At 38.0% G+C, this 16407-nt stretch overlaps 1 protein-coding gene across 4 annotated transcripts in view; it reads left to right on the top strand.

Annotated features, from left to right (window-relative positions):
* The window catches only part of LOC306886487 (ral GTPase-activating protein subunit alpha-1-like), a 75634-nt gene that overhangs the window by 29917 nt on the left and 29310 nt on the right, over positions 1 to 16407 (top strand). For all 4 annotated transcript variants that reach the window (XM_079443623.1, XM_079443622.1, XM_079443624.1 and 1 more), the window contains exons 25-33: positions 12 to 140; positions 291 to 416; positions 3858 to 3916; positions 5364 to 5472; positions 6353 to 6463; positions 6546 to 6614; positions 8463 to 8594; positions 10544 to 10727; positions 12606 to 13593. In XM_079443623.1, the coding sequence (XP_079299749.1) occupies positions 12 to 140; positions 291 to 416; positions 3858 to 3916; positions 5364 to 5472; positions 6353 to 6463; positions 6546 to 6614; positions 8463 to 8594; positions 10544 to 10727; positions 12606 to 13593 (1907 nt within the window). The remainder of the gene's footprint in view (positions 1 to 11; positions 141 to 290; positions 417 to 3857; positions 3917 to 5363; positions 5473 to 6352; positions 6464 to 6545; positions 6615 to 8462; positions 8595 to 10543; positions 10728 to 12605; positions 13594 to 16407) is intronic.

Genomic DNA, 16407 nt, shown 5'->3' with positions numbered 1-16407 from the left:
TTGACTCACAGGACATTGTGAACACCATAATTAAGCACTGCTCTCCACGCTTCTTCTCTATTGGACTTCCGGGTGCCACTATGCTCATCCTGGACTTCATCGTGGCAGCGAGTCGTGTAACTGCCTGCTCGTCCCTCAATGTGAGAAACCACCAAACTGTTTCCAGATATCACTGCCTCTACTTGCATTAATATCTATGCACATATGCTTGTAAATGTTACATCCAATGTGCCTTTAACTTGCTGTTGTTAATTGCTTTTGTCTTTCTCTTTTCTCTGTCTTTCTCCCAGGCTCCACGGGTGGAGGCTCAGATCTTGTTGGGCTCCCTGGTGTGCCTCCCAAACTTGTACAACGAACTTCCTGCCCTGCACCCTACAACGGCTGACATCCTCATGACGAAATTCACAGATGTCAAGGTATCACATCCTGAAATTTTTGTGTAAAAATATAACCGCAAAAAATTATGGATGTGTCAAGACGCATACAGTAGTGAGGTCAGCTATCGGTCTACCTTTTTTCTCCCTTTCTATAATAATGTTTTTATTTATTTATTTTATTTTATCATATATTTAATTTTTTTTCTTATATAATTTTCATTTATTTTATGGTTTTAATTATTTTTCATTTAAAAAATGAATGTCCATTTCCTGCTAACATTTGAGCGCTGTTGAGCTGAGCTGGGCGGTATATCTATAATCACGTTCTGACGGTTTCACAGTTTACTAGCATTTTTTCCCTGACTGTGCAGAACCACTGCATTTTAATCACGATCCAAACAAACATGCTACATGTGATATGAGCAGTTTTTGATGTAAATTAGATTGGATCATTTCAAAATATAAAGCAAAAACAGAGTGGTCTGACCTTAGCTTTGTGAAATTATACTACATCAAAACATCTGCACGAAACAAAAGCAGCAGATGGGCTGAATGAGACGCAAATTCACTCTCTGACAGCAGGTGGCGCTTATGGAACAGCAGTGATACAGCGTTTCTTTGGTTACTGCTGTAAACAAAGCACCTGCTTTTAAATACTACATTAATATGCATTATATGGAGGTAAGATGAAAAGAAAATGCCATCTAAATTTTTCTGAAGAGTCAGTTCCCCTCAGAGATACATTCATATAAACCCCCACCCACAATTCAGTATTTGGGATTTTCTTTCAATATTTTGCGCATGGTGAAGTGAGTTTGCACTGCCTTCTAAAATAGTTTGGAAAATAAGCAGTTTTGTGCATCTTATGAATAATGTCTGATTTCATGCAGCAACATTTTGACCACTGACCTTCAATGAGGACTTCCTCATGTGCTTGTATCTGTCGTCTGCGTTTAACCTCTGATCCACGGCCTGCCCTTATGCAAATCCAAGTGGCTGAATGTATGCTACTCCAACGGTTGTTTAGAGTGCAGGGAAATCTGCTGTAATTGTTCCTGCTGACACTAATGTGCTAATGGGCGATCAGCAATGCAGGCTGCATTGAGCCAAGCTCCATAGGGCTGTTGTTATTGTGTTGCTGTGTTGTTCCGAGCGACAGTAAGGAGCTAATGCCATGCGGGGAGGCGTCCGTCACTCGCATACAGAAATTCACATGATGGCATCTGATAACCAGGAGCAGGCCATGAATGACAAGACCGTGGTTAACGTGATCCTTTTTCTGTGCGTGTGTGCGCACGGACAGATGCTTCTTTTCCAGATGGTTGGATATGTAATGTTCCGAGTTGCCAGATTGCTGGTTTTATGTCAGCTTTTGTGTCTGTTGTGAGCGGTTCTGATCATTATCTGTTTGTCTGTCTGCATTATCTCGCTCTGTGCATCTGTGTCTCTGGTGGGAGTGTGTGGGGTATTGTGTATGTTTCTGTGAGCGAATGTCCTGTGTGGTTAAGAAATGGGTGCATATTATCTGACACACTCTAGATGGAATGAAATTGATCGGTATCAGTATGTCGCCAGATCCTTGAACAGGATTTTATGCACCCTGTATTTTCATTGACTGCCATTCAGAATCGTCTATTTGTTCTGATGCAAGGGTATATTAAATTGATCACAAGCACCAGTAAAGACATTTATAATGTTGCAAATTTCTATTTCAAATAAATGCTGCTCTTTTGTTTTGCTTTCAACATTGATAATAAGAAATGTTCATGCTCATGTAAACACTGGAGTAATGTCTGCTTAAAATTCAGCTTGGTTATTACTGGAATAAATGACTTTTTAAAATAAATTAAAACAGAAAACTATGGAATAAAAGGTAATTGCAACCAAGGTTATTATAGTTTTGAATTTTTAAATTAGTTTTATTTTAATATCGCTTTCAAATTTGCTATAAAATTCAGTTTAGTTTTTATTAGTTTCATTAATATTTTTTAGTTTTAGTTTAGTTTTTATTTAAAGTTTAGCAGAATTAACAGATCACTTCCAGAGCGCAGGCCAAATAAGACTAAGACTAAGGCATAATTTAACCTTAGTGAGGCAAACGTCTAGCGACACAAAATGAACGCATGCTGAGATTGGTCAGATGGTAAAATTATACAAATATATGCCAAAATAAAGCAGTCAAGCCTTTTTACTAAATAAATCTAGACAAGTTCTACTTAATCTCATATCTAATGATGTGTGTTGAAATATTTAATATGAAAATAAATGTAGCCTAATTTGGTTATAATGGTTAGATGTCTTTTTTCTTATTTAACCATAATCATGATATTGTAACTGTCGTGTCTTCCTCACTTTTCCGTGAACAACCGCAAATAAATCATGACTGGGACTAATGAAATTCCATAATAAGGGTAGTCGCATTTAACAGTAGGCTAAAGTTTCATATTTCAATATGTTCTTTTCATTTATGAAGAATTATAAGCTTGTGTATGATGTGATTTAGCCTATTTGTTCGAAAGCCTGGCAGAGTGATCACAAGATGTAGGCAAAAGTTGTGTTTTTGTTACAGAAAGGATGCTCGTTCTCATCTTTTTTCTGTTAATTATCACATTGCGCTGCATGTCTGTTTATCTTCAAAGCACCAACTTAGAATGCCTAATGTTGGTTTGATTTCTTGTTACATGAGAAAATAAATAATTTTGCCTATCTAATGTCAGATTTAATGCGGGTTCGGTTCATGACTCGCGGTCTTTGTCAAACGGTACAGGTACAGAACGTCTGGTACAGAATTAAATTAGTGCTGCTGTCGGATAACGGGTTGGGTGTTAAGCACTGCTGGTGCACGTTTACCAAACAGGACCCGTGCAGGACTCTGCTTTCAACTGCTTTGCGTCTCTCCATCAGATAACCCCATGTGCGTTGCGATGCGCCATTTGCAGGTATTTCCCTAAAGCTCCTATATTTGTCTGCCAAGGGGTGAGAATGTAATGATTACGAAAACTATTATATATTTTTGATGATTATTATTTTATTTCAGTTAGTTTTTTAATAACTGTTGTTTGTTTCGTTCTAGTTTTTCAATTATTTTGACTTTTATTTTATTACAGTTTACGAAAATAACCTTGATTGCAACTTAGCTCACAATTCTGACTTTTTTGTCCAATTCCGGAAAAAAAAAAAAAATCTAAATTACAAGATATAAACAAGCTTTCATAGAAAATCATTACTTTAAATTGTAGTAATATTTCACAATATTAGTGTTTATTAGTTACTGTATTTTGGAAGAAAAAAAACTAGATAGATAGATAGATAGATAGATAGATAGATAGATAGATAGATAGATAGATAGATAGATAGATAGATAGATAGATAGAAATTGTTTATATTTTTAGGTGTGAAATTCACAGAAAACTTAAAAAAAAAAAAAAAAAAGTATGATATGACCCCGTTAATATCGATTGTTTTGTGTTTCTGTTTCAGGAGCATATAATCAAGCACATCCTGACCTCTGCCAGAGATGAGCCTTCTGCACCAGCAAGGTACAAGCCCTGAACACAAATTCAATTTGTTTATTTGTGTAGCGCGTTTCACGATACAAACACCTTGTCCTAGTCAAAGTCGTGATTTAGAAGTTACAACATTTTGACATGTTGTGCTGTGGTGCTTAGGTAAATGACACGCGTTTGAATTTAGCTTGCAGCTTTCCTGATCCCATTCCCCTACACACTCCACATAATTTCCTCTTCTAAAAAAAAAAAAAGTCATCTTAGCTAGGTGTGTCACATTCAATAATTTACCTGTTCTTGCTGAATGCAAAATGCTGTATGAAGCAACTAAATCACAGCTGAACAGACAGTATGACATTTCAACCAGAGGACAAAAAGTTGGGTATGACAAAAAAGATACTGTAGATACTGTAAATGTGAACATCACTAACATGAATACTCAAATAATACAGAGCATACTGCAGCAGACAGAAAACATGTCATGTCATTGTGCATTAAAATGCATTGTACTAATTCCATAAACATAAATCTAATTTTAACAGGTGATTGTATAATTAATTAATTGATCCCTTGATGTAGCTTGTATAGTATCTTTAATCAGAAATGTATTATTAGTCCTAAAAATGAAAAGAAAAGTCTTGTTTTTTCCAGGTCAGTGCATCCTCCTTTTTAGATTTGTTTTTTAAAATGAAGCAAGCAAAACCCATGGCAGACAGCTTAATAACTCTGTACATTACGGTCAGTGTTAGACCAGTGTGGGCTATGTGTCTGGTCATATCTAAACAGATTAGGAGCAGTGTCATTTAAAGTAATCCAGGACTCAGTAGGATTAGAGTGGATTCTGATGGGGCTCAAGTCATTAGAAACCCCCATAACTCCCGGTGGAAAAAAGTTTGGGTGTTTTTTCAGGGAAAAGCTTGAGGAAGCCTTAGATCATAGAAGGGGCAGACAGGAGGCAGGATTAAAGATCTATATGGTCTAGTGGTTAGTGCACGTGCCCCAACACATTGAGCTGTGGGCCTCATTCAAGCCATGCAAATTTGAGTCAGTCTTTTTTTTTTTTTTTTTTTTTTTTTTAATGTGCAAAATGTATGTATAGATGCAAAAGCTGATAGATAGATATATATAAAACTACTTTTATTCAACAAGGACACATTCAACAATTGATCAGAAGTGACAGTAAAGGCAAAGAATTAAAATAAATTAAAATGTAATAAGTAAAAATATTTACACACACTAATTTTAACTTTAATTTATTTTATTTATTTATATTTATTTATTTTTTTTAATGCTAATAAATGTTTTTGCTTGAAGTAAATTGTTTACATGGCAGATGTAAACGTTTGCATTTCCATATCTAAAGCACAAATATTATTATAGAGATTGTACATCTGTAAATTGTTTGGATGTTAATTTTAAATGTGTTGGAATTTATCAGTTGATTTTAAATTTAAAGTTATGTCTTTGATTCTTTTTGAAGGTGTGTGGCTCTCTGTAGTCTGGGTATTTGGCTCTGTGAAGAACTGGTTCATGGCACTCAGCATCCGCAGATCAAAGAAGCGCTTAATGTCATCTGTGTCACTCTCAAGGTAATGGATGCTTGATTATACAACAAAATGTACATATATTCTGCTGTTAAAGATTGATTATGAACGGAATAGAAGCATCTGTGTTGTAAAAGAACCTTCACTGGCAACATAAGTGAGCACAGCAGAGAAATGATGGCATTGCCCTTGGCCTGAGTCTTCTGAAGCCGTTCCTGATGCCTGGGCTCACTGCACTGGCACAAGTGTGTTCTGTTCATCCAGAAGAAGATTATTCCATACTCCCTGCACCCACCCCTACCATCCTTCCTAAATCTGGACCGTCAACATGTTTGGCTTCTCTGCTTCTCACAGACAGAAGGCTAATCCACTGAAGAATGCACGCTTCAGAGACTTCGAGGAATTATTACATTTCTGTCTGAAATGAAGGCTAGGGCCAACAGACACAAACACACACACATACTCAAACTCTGGTCCAATCAGAAAAGTCTGTTTGTGATCGGGTTGATTCTATTGGCTTTTCAGAGAATCTGGTGTCAGTGGAGGGTTAGACATGAGGGTCTCTCTTCTTTGGGTGGGTTCCATGAAGCAGAATTACATTTACATTTACGCATTTAGCAGACGCTTTTATCCAAAGCGACTTACATTGCATTCAAGTTACAGTTTTTGCATTTTATCAGCTCTTGCTTTCCCTGGGAATCGAACCCATGACCTTGGCGTTGCTAGCACCATGCTCTACTATTTGAGCTACAGGAAGGCTCATCTGTGTCACTCTCAAACACTCTCAAATTAGGCAAAGACTCGTCCCGTCTTAATCAGCTCAGATGAGGCCCACGACACAGTTTTTCCGTTTTGCTCCACACATGTCTGAGCACATTAATGTTGCTGATTGCTTCCATTTTAACCATTAATACCTTTCTTCCAGTTCTCAAATAAAACCGTTGCTCTGGTGGCCTCAGACATTTTGCACCTGCTCATCAATTATGTGGATGAACTGCAGAAATTCCCACCTGACACTCCAAAGAAAATAGTGGAGGTAAAGTCAGTCACTCTACAAGTGAGCTGAATTTTGAGTTAAGCATGGTTTGGATTTGTGATGTTTATTTTATGCTCTTTAGGTCCTTATTGCAACCATCACTTACCTTCTTCCAGCCACAGAGTCCTCCCCTCATGAGCTAGACAAGAGGGTATGTCTTATTAACAAATGCACCCCAACACAATGAAAAAACACACTCATGTACATGTGAAATAAATGCTTTTTGTCAACCAACAGCTCATGATGGGTTTTTTATCAAATAGAATGTACACCTAAAAAACAGAACAGTTTGTCCTGTCTAGATGCAGAACATCAAGTAATTTTCCTGTTCTTACTAAAAAAAGAAATGCTTTATAAAGCAACTAAACAACGTGTTTGCTACATTGTAAGTCTTCTGAAGAAATTTTATGGGATTGTGCGAGGAAGAGGGTGAAATTGTCATAATGGTTTTGGGTGACATGGGGGTGATGCCAAGTTTTCATTTTTGGGTGTACTGTTTCTTTAAAGGGGACATCAGATGCCCATTTTCCAGAAGTTGATCTGATTCTTTAGGGTCTTAATGAAAAGTCTATAACATACTTTTGTTAAAATTTCTCAATGGTAGTGTAAAACAACACCCTTTTTACCTTGTCGAAAACAGCACTGTTCAATGCGACCCGTTTCGATGCATGCCACTTTAAAAGCTAATGAGATCTGCGCACCCCGCCCCTCTCTTTTTCAATTCAAGTTTATTTGTATAGCGCTTTTTACGATACAAATCGTTGCAAAGCAGCTCTACAGGAATTTAAGTTTCCACAATATATTTATATATTGCAGAACCTTAATCTTCTCTCTTCCATGGGGTAACGAGCAGTTCTCTGAGACTGTTTACTTTAACCGCATTTAGCTGCGGAACTTGCTAACTAGCACATTATTAGGAAAGGAGATGAATGATTTGTGCGAACATAGACACATTTAGATAGATCGGGGGTGCATTCCCTTCAAAAAACTAAATTAATCCACTGTGTCTTCAGCGGCTCACATGTCGGGAGTAAATGATGACTGCTGTTTTCATTATTACATCCAACAACAAAACACCTCAATCGTTTAGGAGACAATCTTGTCTACCCCTGCTCCGGCGTTGAAACTCAGGGCAGGTCTGTGCTAAAACGGCCGGGTCAATCAACAATCGTGGAAGTGGCATTGGCATTGGCCTGTGTGATGTACATCTGGCCAGAATCTGAGAATCGGAGAAAGAGCTAATGATTTTGGGGGGATTTAAAAAAAGCACTGGGTGGATTTTTGTCATTATAGGGTGGTTGTGTACACACACTTCCAACACACATTTATGTTCAAACCATGTAAAAGTGAATTTAGCATCTGATCTCCCTTTTAAATTGGTCACCAGATTGACTGACTTGTATATAAAAAAGTGGCAGTAAAGACTTTTACACCGTTACCAAAAAAATATGTGTGTGTACTGTGTACATTTATTATGTATATACAGTATAAATATACACACAGCATATATTTTTTTTATATTTACCTGTATTTACATGTATATTTATATTCATATAATTTATATATATTTAATATATAAATGTAACATATTTTTCTTAAATATATACATGCATGTGTGTGTTTATATATACTGTACATAATAAATATACAAAGTACACACATATATTATGTAAACACAAATATTTATTTTGGATGTGATTAATCGCAATTAATAATTTGATAGCACTAAAAAAATGTGAAATTTAAAAATGTACCACTCTTTCAACAAAAATATTAAGCAGCACTGTTTTCAACACTGTTAACAAGAAATGTTTCTTGAGCAGTAAATCTGCAAATTAGAATGTTTTCTAGAATGATTTAGAAGGATCATGTGACACTTAACACTGTAGTGATGGCTGTTGAAAGTTTTTTGGCAGGAACAAATTACATTTTTAAATTAATGAAAATAGAAAGCATTTATTTTGAATAATTTGATTTATTTTACTTTGTCTCTTTCCAGCTGGTCGTGTCTCTGCTGCTATGCTTGCTGGACTGGGTGATGGCTCTACCTCCAAAAACTCTCCTGCAGCCGGTCCAAGGAGCCTCAGACAAGGAGAAATCTGACAAGTCCGTCCTCAGCTGCATCTATAAAGTATGAGGCCAACACACACATCTGCTATTAAAAAATAATTTTTATATCTCAATATGCATCAGGGTTCCCACGCTTCTTGAAAGTACTTGAATATCAGACACATGGATTCAAGGCCTGGAAAGTACTTGAAAACAAATATAGGTCCTTGAAAGTGCTTGAAATACATTTGTTTAATAGAATGGTGCTATTTCAGAAATGTTTTGAAAATGGTGGAGATGGGGTAGTGCGAGAAAAATCTTATCATGCGAGCTGATGTGCACATTGCGCAGCCCTGCATGAACACTTTGGAGAAGCAGTGCATTTGCGACTGAAACTACTGCTGCGACTATGAAAAATATTTAGGAGCACCAGTGTGACTGACCCGATCAGCATATTTGTGTTTGCGCTGAGGGGAGCTTCAAAGGTTTCTAACGTACTTGCAACATGTTTTTGCAGTGGTGAGTAATATATCACAGATATATCTGTTGATTCCTTGAACACAATGTTAATCAGAATCCACTCACTGCTCAAAACACCGTTTTGTTCACGAATCCTCTCATTATAACACACTGTACAGGGTGTAAATAAGAGATTAATTGTGCAGTGTAGAGAGCTGCATTGATTATAATGGAACTTTGTGAGATCGCGATGAACAAAGGAGAGTGACAGCTTTTAATGATTAAGGGAGTTTGCAAATGTGATATTGATTTAATGCAACAAGTTAGTATTAAGTCACTTGCATTGTCTGAACACCATTGCCTGATTTTGCTCTATTTCGTCAACGAAAACATTTTCAAACAAAGTCACAGCCGAGCTGCTGCACATCTCCATTCAAACACAGCGCTGTTTCGTTTATGTATGAATTGGCATTTTTATACGAATCTGATTCAATTATCCATTCATAAAGAGAGTCATTTGCTTCGTCCCTGAATGAATCCGCCGTTCGAACTAATCAATTGAATGAGCGATTCAGTGATCAAATCAGTGACTTTCTGCCACCTACTGGCAGTTTTCCTTTCATTTTAAAGTATCTTTTCTGTTATTTAAATCATTTAATATTTATATTTAAAACATTAACATCAACATGAAGTTATGAATTTAATTGCACTCATGCGACTTCTGAGCCTCATTAAATGTCTGAAAATACACCTACAATCCACTTTTGTGTTCTTCTGTGCCACCTCTGTAGTACAAATAATTACTGATTTAATTTGATTGGTAGCTTATTCTTATTCTACTTGTTTTTTTGTTTTTTGTTTTTTATTAGAAATTTAAAAAAAAGCTTACAAATATAATTTTTTTTTAATTTAACAAAAGATGATTTCCCAATACAAAGGTAAAAACTAAATTCCCTGTAAATCACTTTAACAAGTCAAATATCATCTCGTAATGGGAAGGCTAATATTTGATCTGAATTTTTTATTCTTGATTAGAAGGTGCTCCTAAATTGTTTTTAAATTAGGAGCACAAGTACTCATAAAAAGAAAAGTAAGCGTAAAGCCCTGTTTAACCACTTTTTTTTTTTTATTCGTTTACAAGAATTACAGCAAAAGCCAGTTTGATGCAAGAATATATATTTTTATCAATATTTGAGAAATTCTAAATTCCTTTGAACACGACAGCTCAAAATGGTATAAACTTATGAAACCTACACATTCAAAACCTCATTACTCTGACATTTTTAATGTAAAGTGTAAGTGAAATGTTAAGTACTGTAAGAGGTCTTTCATGACGCTACATATGCTGGGGTGTGAATTTGACAGGTGCTTTATATAAAATAAATGGTGCTTTAAAAATTCCTTGGAAGTCCTTGAATCTGGGGTTCATGAAAGAGTGGGAACCCTGATGCATAATTTTATTTTGTATCGCTCTTTAATTTTTATCTTTCCCCTTTCAGAACAGCTAAACACAAACAAGTGCACCCCACTGTTTATTTCTTTGTATTTCTAACCCATTTGTCCACCCCTCAGGTCCTCCATGGCTGTGTATATGGGGCTCAGAGCTTCAGTAATCCCAATTACTTCCCCATTCACCTGTCAGACTTGAGCAGCCCAGACTACGACCCCTTCCTACTACTGGAGAGCCTGAAGGAGCCAGAGCCGCTTCATTCACCCGACTCTGAACGCTCCTCTAAACTGCAGCCCGTCACTGAAGGTGAGCGCATGTCTTCTGCCTCTCTCTTGTACTTGTTTTGACCTCTCCAGTTTCTATTTCCTATGCCTTGTCCTAACCAGTTGTGACATGGCAAGTTTTGAGCATCAAGTAATTTTTCTGTCCTCACAGTAAGCCATTGAGAATGATTGACTGTGTAATATGCAGTTATGCAAAGCACAATTTTGGACCAGTGAGACGTTACTGTGGGTCAAAGTGACCGAAAAATTATTTTGTCATGTAATTGTATTAAATAACAGCTTTTTACTTGGATTAACATAGAACTAAATTGATAATTTCTCACTGTTGCTGCAGGATAAGACAAAACATGGGAAAAAACAGCTTGTCGCACAGTGTTAACCATCACCCACCACATTTCTCTCATCTTTATCACCTTCTGTAGTTAAAACAAGCAGGACAAATCAGAAGAAGCAGGAATGAACTAGTTAAATGTCTTCATTACCAAATCCTCATGCTACTTTCAGTGTGTATCAGGGAGAGGACGGGTTTGAGATTGACAGCAGGGGACTGGTTTCCTGTGCTGCCGTTGCTGTGTCTCTCTCCATCAGGCGAAAATAACTAATCATTACAACCCTGAGTGAGACATGTGTCCACCACTTTTCTACCTCCATTACTCTTGAAATTACTCCTAGCTCTGGATTCTTGCTAGATCGGAGGGCACTCGGCGGCTGAGGTGGTCCGTACAGAGGACTGCTTCATCAGGATAAAATCCCTCCCCCTGAGAGCTCCGGTCTAAGAATGTTTTGGCTCATTAAGGCGGTTGAGTGTCGCTGAATGTGATTGGTGTGCTGTGTTGATTGGGGGGAGTGGGCCTCTGGCACGTTGAGTGTACTGGTATTGGGCTGCTCTCTGCATGGTTTCTTTGTGAGTTCTGGCAGTGTGTAAAGGAGGAGTGTCTCCATCGGGAGCTTCTTACCAGCATTGAGGCATCTGCACCTCTCCCCAGGCATCCTGCATTCTTCATCACACCCTAATGTCCCTGTATTGACACGAGCCATCTGCACCTTCACTCATCTCAGCTCCACAGGAGTTTAACACTGATAGATCTGAAAATCACTGCATCCCTGATGAAACAAGTGCCTAAACTCTATTCCTTTACTTGTTTCTAACACCTTTTCATCATCACTGCAGTCTCTCCATCTCTCTCACTTTCTGAGTTTTGATTAAATTCTGCACGATAGATTTAGGGAATGGATCACCCGATTAGTCGATAGTGAGGTCAAACTACCTAAATGTAAATTTTGTTTTGATTTATTTTATGTATTGTTTAATTCCTTCTTAATTTGTTAGGTGTTTTATTTTTATTTTATTTCAATGTTTAATGGTGCTTTAGTTAGTGTGCTAATAGCATCCTGTTAGTTTACACAGTAAAACCTCTCTAAAAAGTTCATCCATGTTTAGAAAAATTAATTTTCAGAAAGATAACTGGCCATTGCCATGTCTTGTCTTTTTTTTTTTTTTTTTTTTTTTTTTCTTTTTTAGGCCAAAATGTCAACTTAAAAACGTAATCTTTTTGCTCCATCTAGTTAAATCTTCATGTAAAAATGCCATTTTTTCTAAGAAACATGGCTGATTATGCCAGATGACCTGAAACAGCTTAGATAATAAATATACAAGGCTCCCATAATACAGATTGGTCCACGAGAACATTCCAAATAGTTTTAAACTGAGCTTGAGAGTACTTCACTGTTACTATTTACGAAAATGTTATGAAATTAGCCAAAAACATCATAAATGAACACCTAAGGGATATGTAGAACCTTATGAATGATGGGCACTCTAATCGTCTTTGAAAATCTCTAAAAATGTCTGCACATACAACTTCTTTAAATACATCTTTGTCTTTCTTTCTGTTTGTAGTGAGGAGTCGTATTCAGCAAGGCCTGATTTCAATTGCGGCACGCACGGTCATATCCCACCTGGTCAACCACCTGGGTCACTATCCGATGAGTGGTGGTCCAGCCACTCTGACCAGCCAGGTATGCGAGAACCAGGATAACCCGTACAGCGAGAGCGCAGACCTGACTCCTGAACTCTTCGACGCACCAAACTTACAGTTCTTTGTGCTCAATGGCACCACCCTGCTGTCCTATCTACAAATCCGGGCAGAGGACGGCCTGCCCGGTGGCGGGATGTCAGCTGGCCTCACCACCACCAGTGCCTGCGTTCGGGTGATTGTGAGGGACATTTCCGGAAAACACTCCTGGGACTCTGCTGTACTCTATGGTCCACCTCATTGCATCACTCCAAGTCAAACTTTGCACCTCTACTCGTCCTCCAATCTAGCAGGGGGCGATAGAGAACGTGCCCGAGATGAGGACAGTCTAGAAAGAGGCAGTAAAGAAGAACCAGAGGATGGTGCTTTCCAGGAGAATGAGGAGGACCTGGATGAGCACGAGGAGGATGTGAAGGAAGACAGGGAGGAGGAAGAACTTGAGGAAGAGGACGAGGAGGAAGAGGCAAGGCTGGAACTGATGGCCCCACAGGCCAAACGGCGGTGCAGAGAGGTGATCCCAAGCTGGGACTCCCTGCAGGATGGGGAGGACTCCTTGGACGAGATGTTGCAGTACCTGGGATACTCCAGCCCAGAGTGCCTACAACGCACTGGCGCACCGCTCAACATTCCAGCCCCGCCTCCCACCTGTGTGTCTGAGAAGCAGGAGAACGACGTCATCAACGCCATCCTGAAGCAGTGCACCGAAGAGCGGGACTTTACGTTGCATCGTGGGAATGACCTGAACATGAGGGCTGTAGTACAGCAAGAGCCAAGCCCACAGAGACCCCAGTCAGCCTTTTACTACTGCAAACTGCTCCTCAACATACTAGGCATGAACTCCTGGGAGAAGAGGTAAGACTCAGGACCACTTGAACACACATTGCAGTTGCAAATGCTTCGGAATCCAATAGGGATGGGGTTCTGGTGGCCCTCCAGCACTACATTTTGTAGGTCTACATTAACAGACACACCCAATTCAGGTCTTGGAGTGTCTCTACTAGCTGAGCTGATGAGTTGAATCAGATGTGTTAGATGAGGCAGGCATGTAAAATATGCAGTGCTAGGGGGCCTCCTGATAAAACCCCTTGATATATAGTATCCATAAGTACAAATCGTAAATGTAACAAACGTGTTTTGGGATGGTGTACTCCAGCATTTCCCAACCCTGTCCTGGGAGGCACCCCAGCAGTACACATTTGTCTCCCTTATCTGAGCCATTCATTTCAGGTCTTGAAGTCTCTGCTAATAAGCATAGTTGATTCATGTGTGTTTGATTGGGAAGAGTTTGAAAATGTGTAGTATAGACCTTTTTCACAGTCCACGTGTCGTCACATCCGGCTCCGATTAGTAGCATAAAGGAATGGACAGACATCAGTTTTGTGAAGAAAATTAAACTAATTTAGTTGGACTTAGAAATAAACGACAATATTTGAAACAGTTTATTTATACTGATGCCCTACCATGTACGTCATCCTTCATTTTAATGTGTAATATTTTCTGATGGACGTAATTGTCAGCTCTGCTGCCGGTCATGAAATTAATGAATAGCAGCATGCTGCTCAAATTACTCCCAGAGGAATAATCGGGCTGATTTAAATGTATTTTTAATATTATTTTGTTTATTCTTGCAATATGTTTATTGAGATTAACCTCCCGTTTTTGTATACAATATAATGCTGTTCAATTGCATTCAATCACAGACTCGTTATTAAGATGATAAATTTAGTTATTTTTAAATAATCCTCTATGGGCTGGAAATATTCATTTATTTTACAACTTTAATTTGATGTAGTTACTGAGGATTGAATTGTAAAGTAAGTGCATGAAATATGTAAGCATAATTGTTTACAGGGGTCATATGACGTTGCTAAAAAGAACATTTTGTGTATTTAGTGTAATGCAATGTTTATTTGGTTTAAGGTTAAAAAACACATTATTTTCCACATACTGTACATTAATGTTGCTCTTCTATGCCCCGCCTTTGTGAAACGCGTCGATTTTTACAAAGCTCATCATTCTGAGAAGCGAGGTGAGCTCTGATTGGCCAGCTATCCAGTGCGTTGTGATTGGCCGAATACCTCAAGCATGAGACGGAAATGTTACGCCCCTTACCGTATTGTGATGCCGTGTCCCGGCGCGACGACACAAAAACAATAAAACCCATTAGAAACGAGGCATTTGTTGCATCCAGTGGGGACATAATTGCTGATTATAATGACTTTCGCGCTCCCCTTTAAGTCACAAAATATACATCGGAATATCATGAAACCATCTTCATTGTTTTCACAATTTTTAAATGATTTTAAACTGAGTTTGATATTTTTAGAAGATGTATCTGTGCTGAATTTTACATACATAAATCACAACGCTATTTGCACTCCCATTGATACAGGCTGCAGCGAAAGATTTTTTACGCTACTATTTGAAACTTGCACGCTTCGAACGCGGAAGTGTGATAAAGGCCTATTGGGGTGCTTTCAGGAACAGATTTGACAACACTGCTTACAGGCATGGAATAGTACCTAAAAATTGCAATGTCAAACATGTATAGACCCTTTTTCTGTTAGTAAACATTGTGACGTTTTTCTGTGGGCGGGGCTTAGGTGGAGGCAGAAAGATTCCCCTGACCGCTTCACTAACGCTAGCTATCAAGTTTGTTAGCTTGTTTTTTAACAATAACTGGATAAATTCTGATTTTACCTGCATATGTAAGGTCACTCACTGTCCAGGACCACGATTGTTATTTGAAAAGGTTAACTTTAACGGACGAAACCAGATTGGCTGACCCACACAAGCTTTTACTCAAAGGATGGACGATCTGACAGGATTACTTCCGGTTGAGTGACTCATATCTTATGTGTATAGTAAAGACAAACTCACCGTGTCTATCTAGTCATGAAGATGTATATATATTTAAATAAAAATAAAAAAAATTCCAGGGCCTAGATTCATAAGAATGTTCTTTGGAAATTCTTTGAAAAGTAAAAAAAATTTTTTTAAGAACATCTTGAAAATGACAGGCTTTGTTGTCTGATTTTATTACATTTTTTGAAGATTGTCTGATCAGGACTTTTTTGGGGGGATTGCCTGCAAATTACTGCAGATATACCTACGATAATCATAAATGTGCTCACTACTTGCGTTGCAACTGGCTTGACAGGAGTTCAGCACCCGAAGTCATGTTTTTTTAATGCACTGTGTATTTATTTATTTATTTTTTTCATTATTTTTGAAAAGCCTGTCTCAAGAATTGGTTATCGCAGTTATCCATATAATAAATTCCAAGTTGTTAATTTCATCATGTCCATGTCAAAATCAACAGAGAACATAATTGTGTTATTTGTTGTAAGAGTGTGTTACCAAAGCTAGTCACTTTTTTTTGTCAATATTGAGTTTTTAGGCAGTTTATTACTAATAACTGAAACAAATTCCACCAACCATAATTCTGCCAAGTCTTTTTTGGCAATGTTTAACCACCATATCAGAGAGTTTAATCATTTGGTCTAGGAATTAAGTGATCAGCAACACTTCATCAAACCATCATGCCATTTTTTCCCAAAAGTATCACTACATTGTTTTGCTGGAGTTTGTTAGCACTATCTGGGTGACGCTGTTGTTGAAGGCCGATAATTCATGTAAACATCCTGTTTGCTCGCACCTCTCCCT

This window comes from Barbus barbus (assembly GCF_936440315.1).
Source record: "Barbus barbus genome assembly, chromosome: 20".
Lineage (NCBI taxonomy): Eukaryota > Metazoa > Chordata > Actinopteri > Cypriniformes > Cyprinidae > Barbus > Barbus barbus.
Note: the sequence above shows the minus strand (reverse complement) of the source record. Positions and strands in the feature narration are given on the sequence as shown.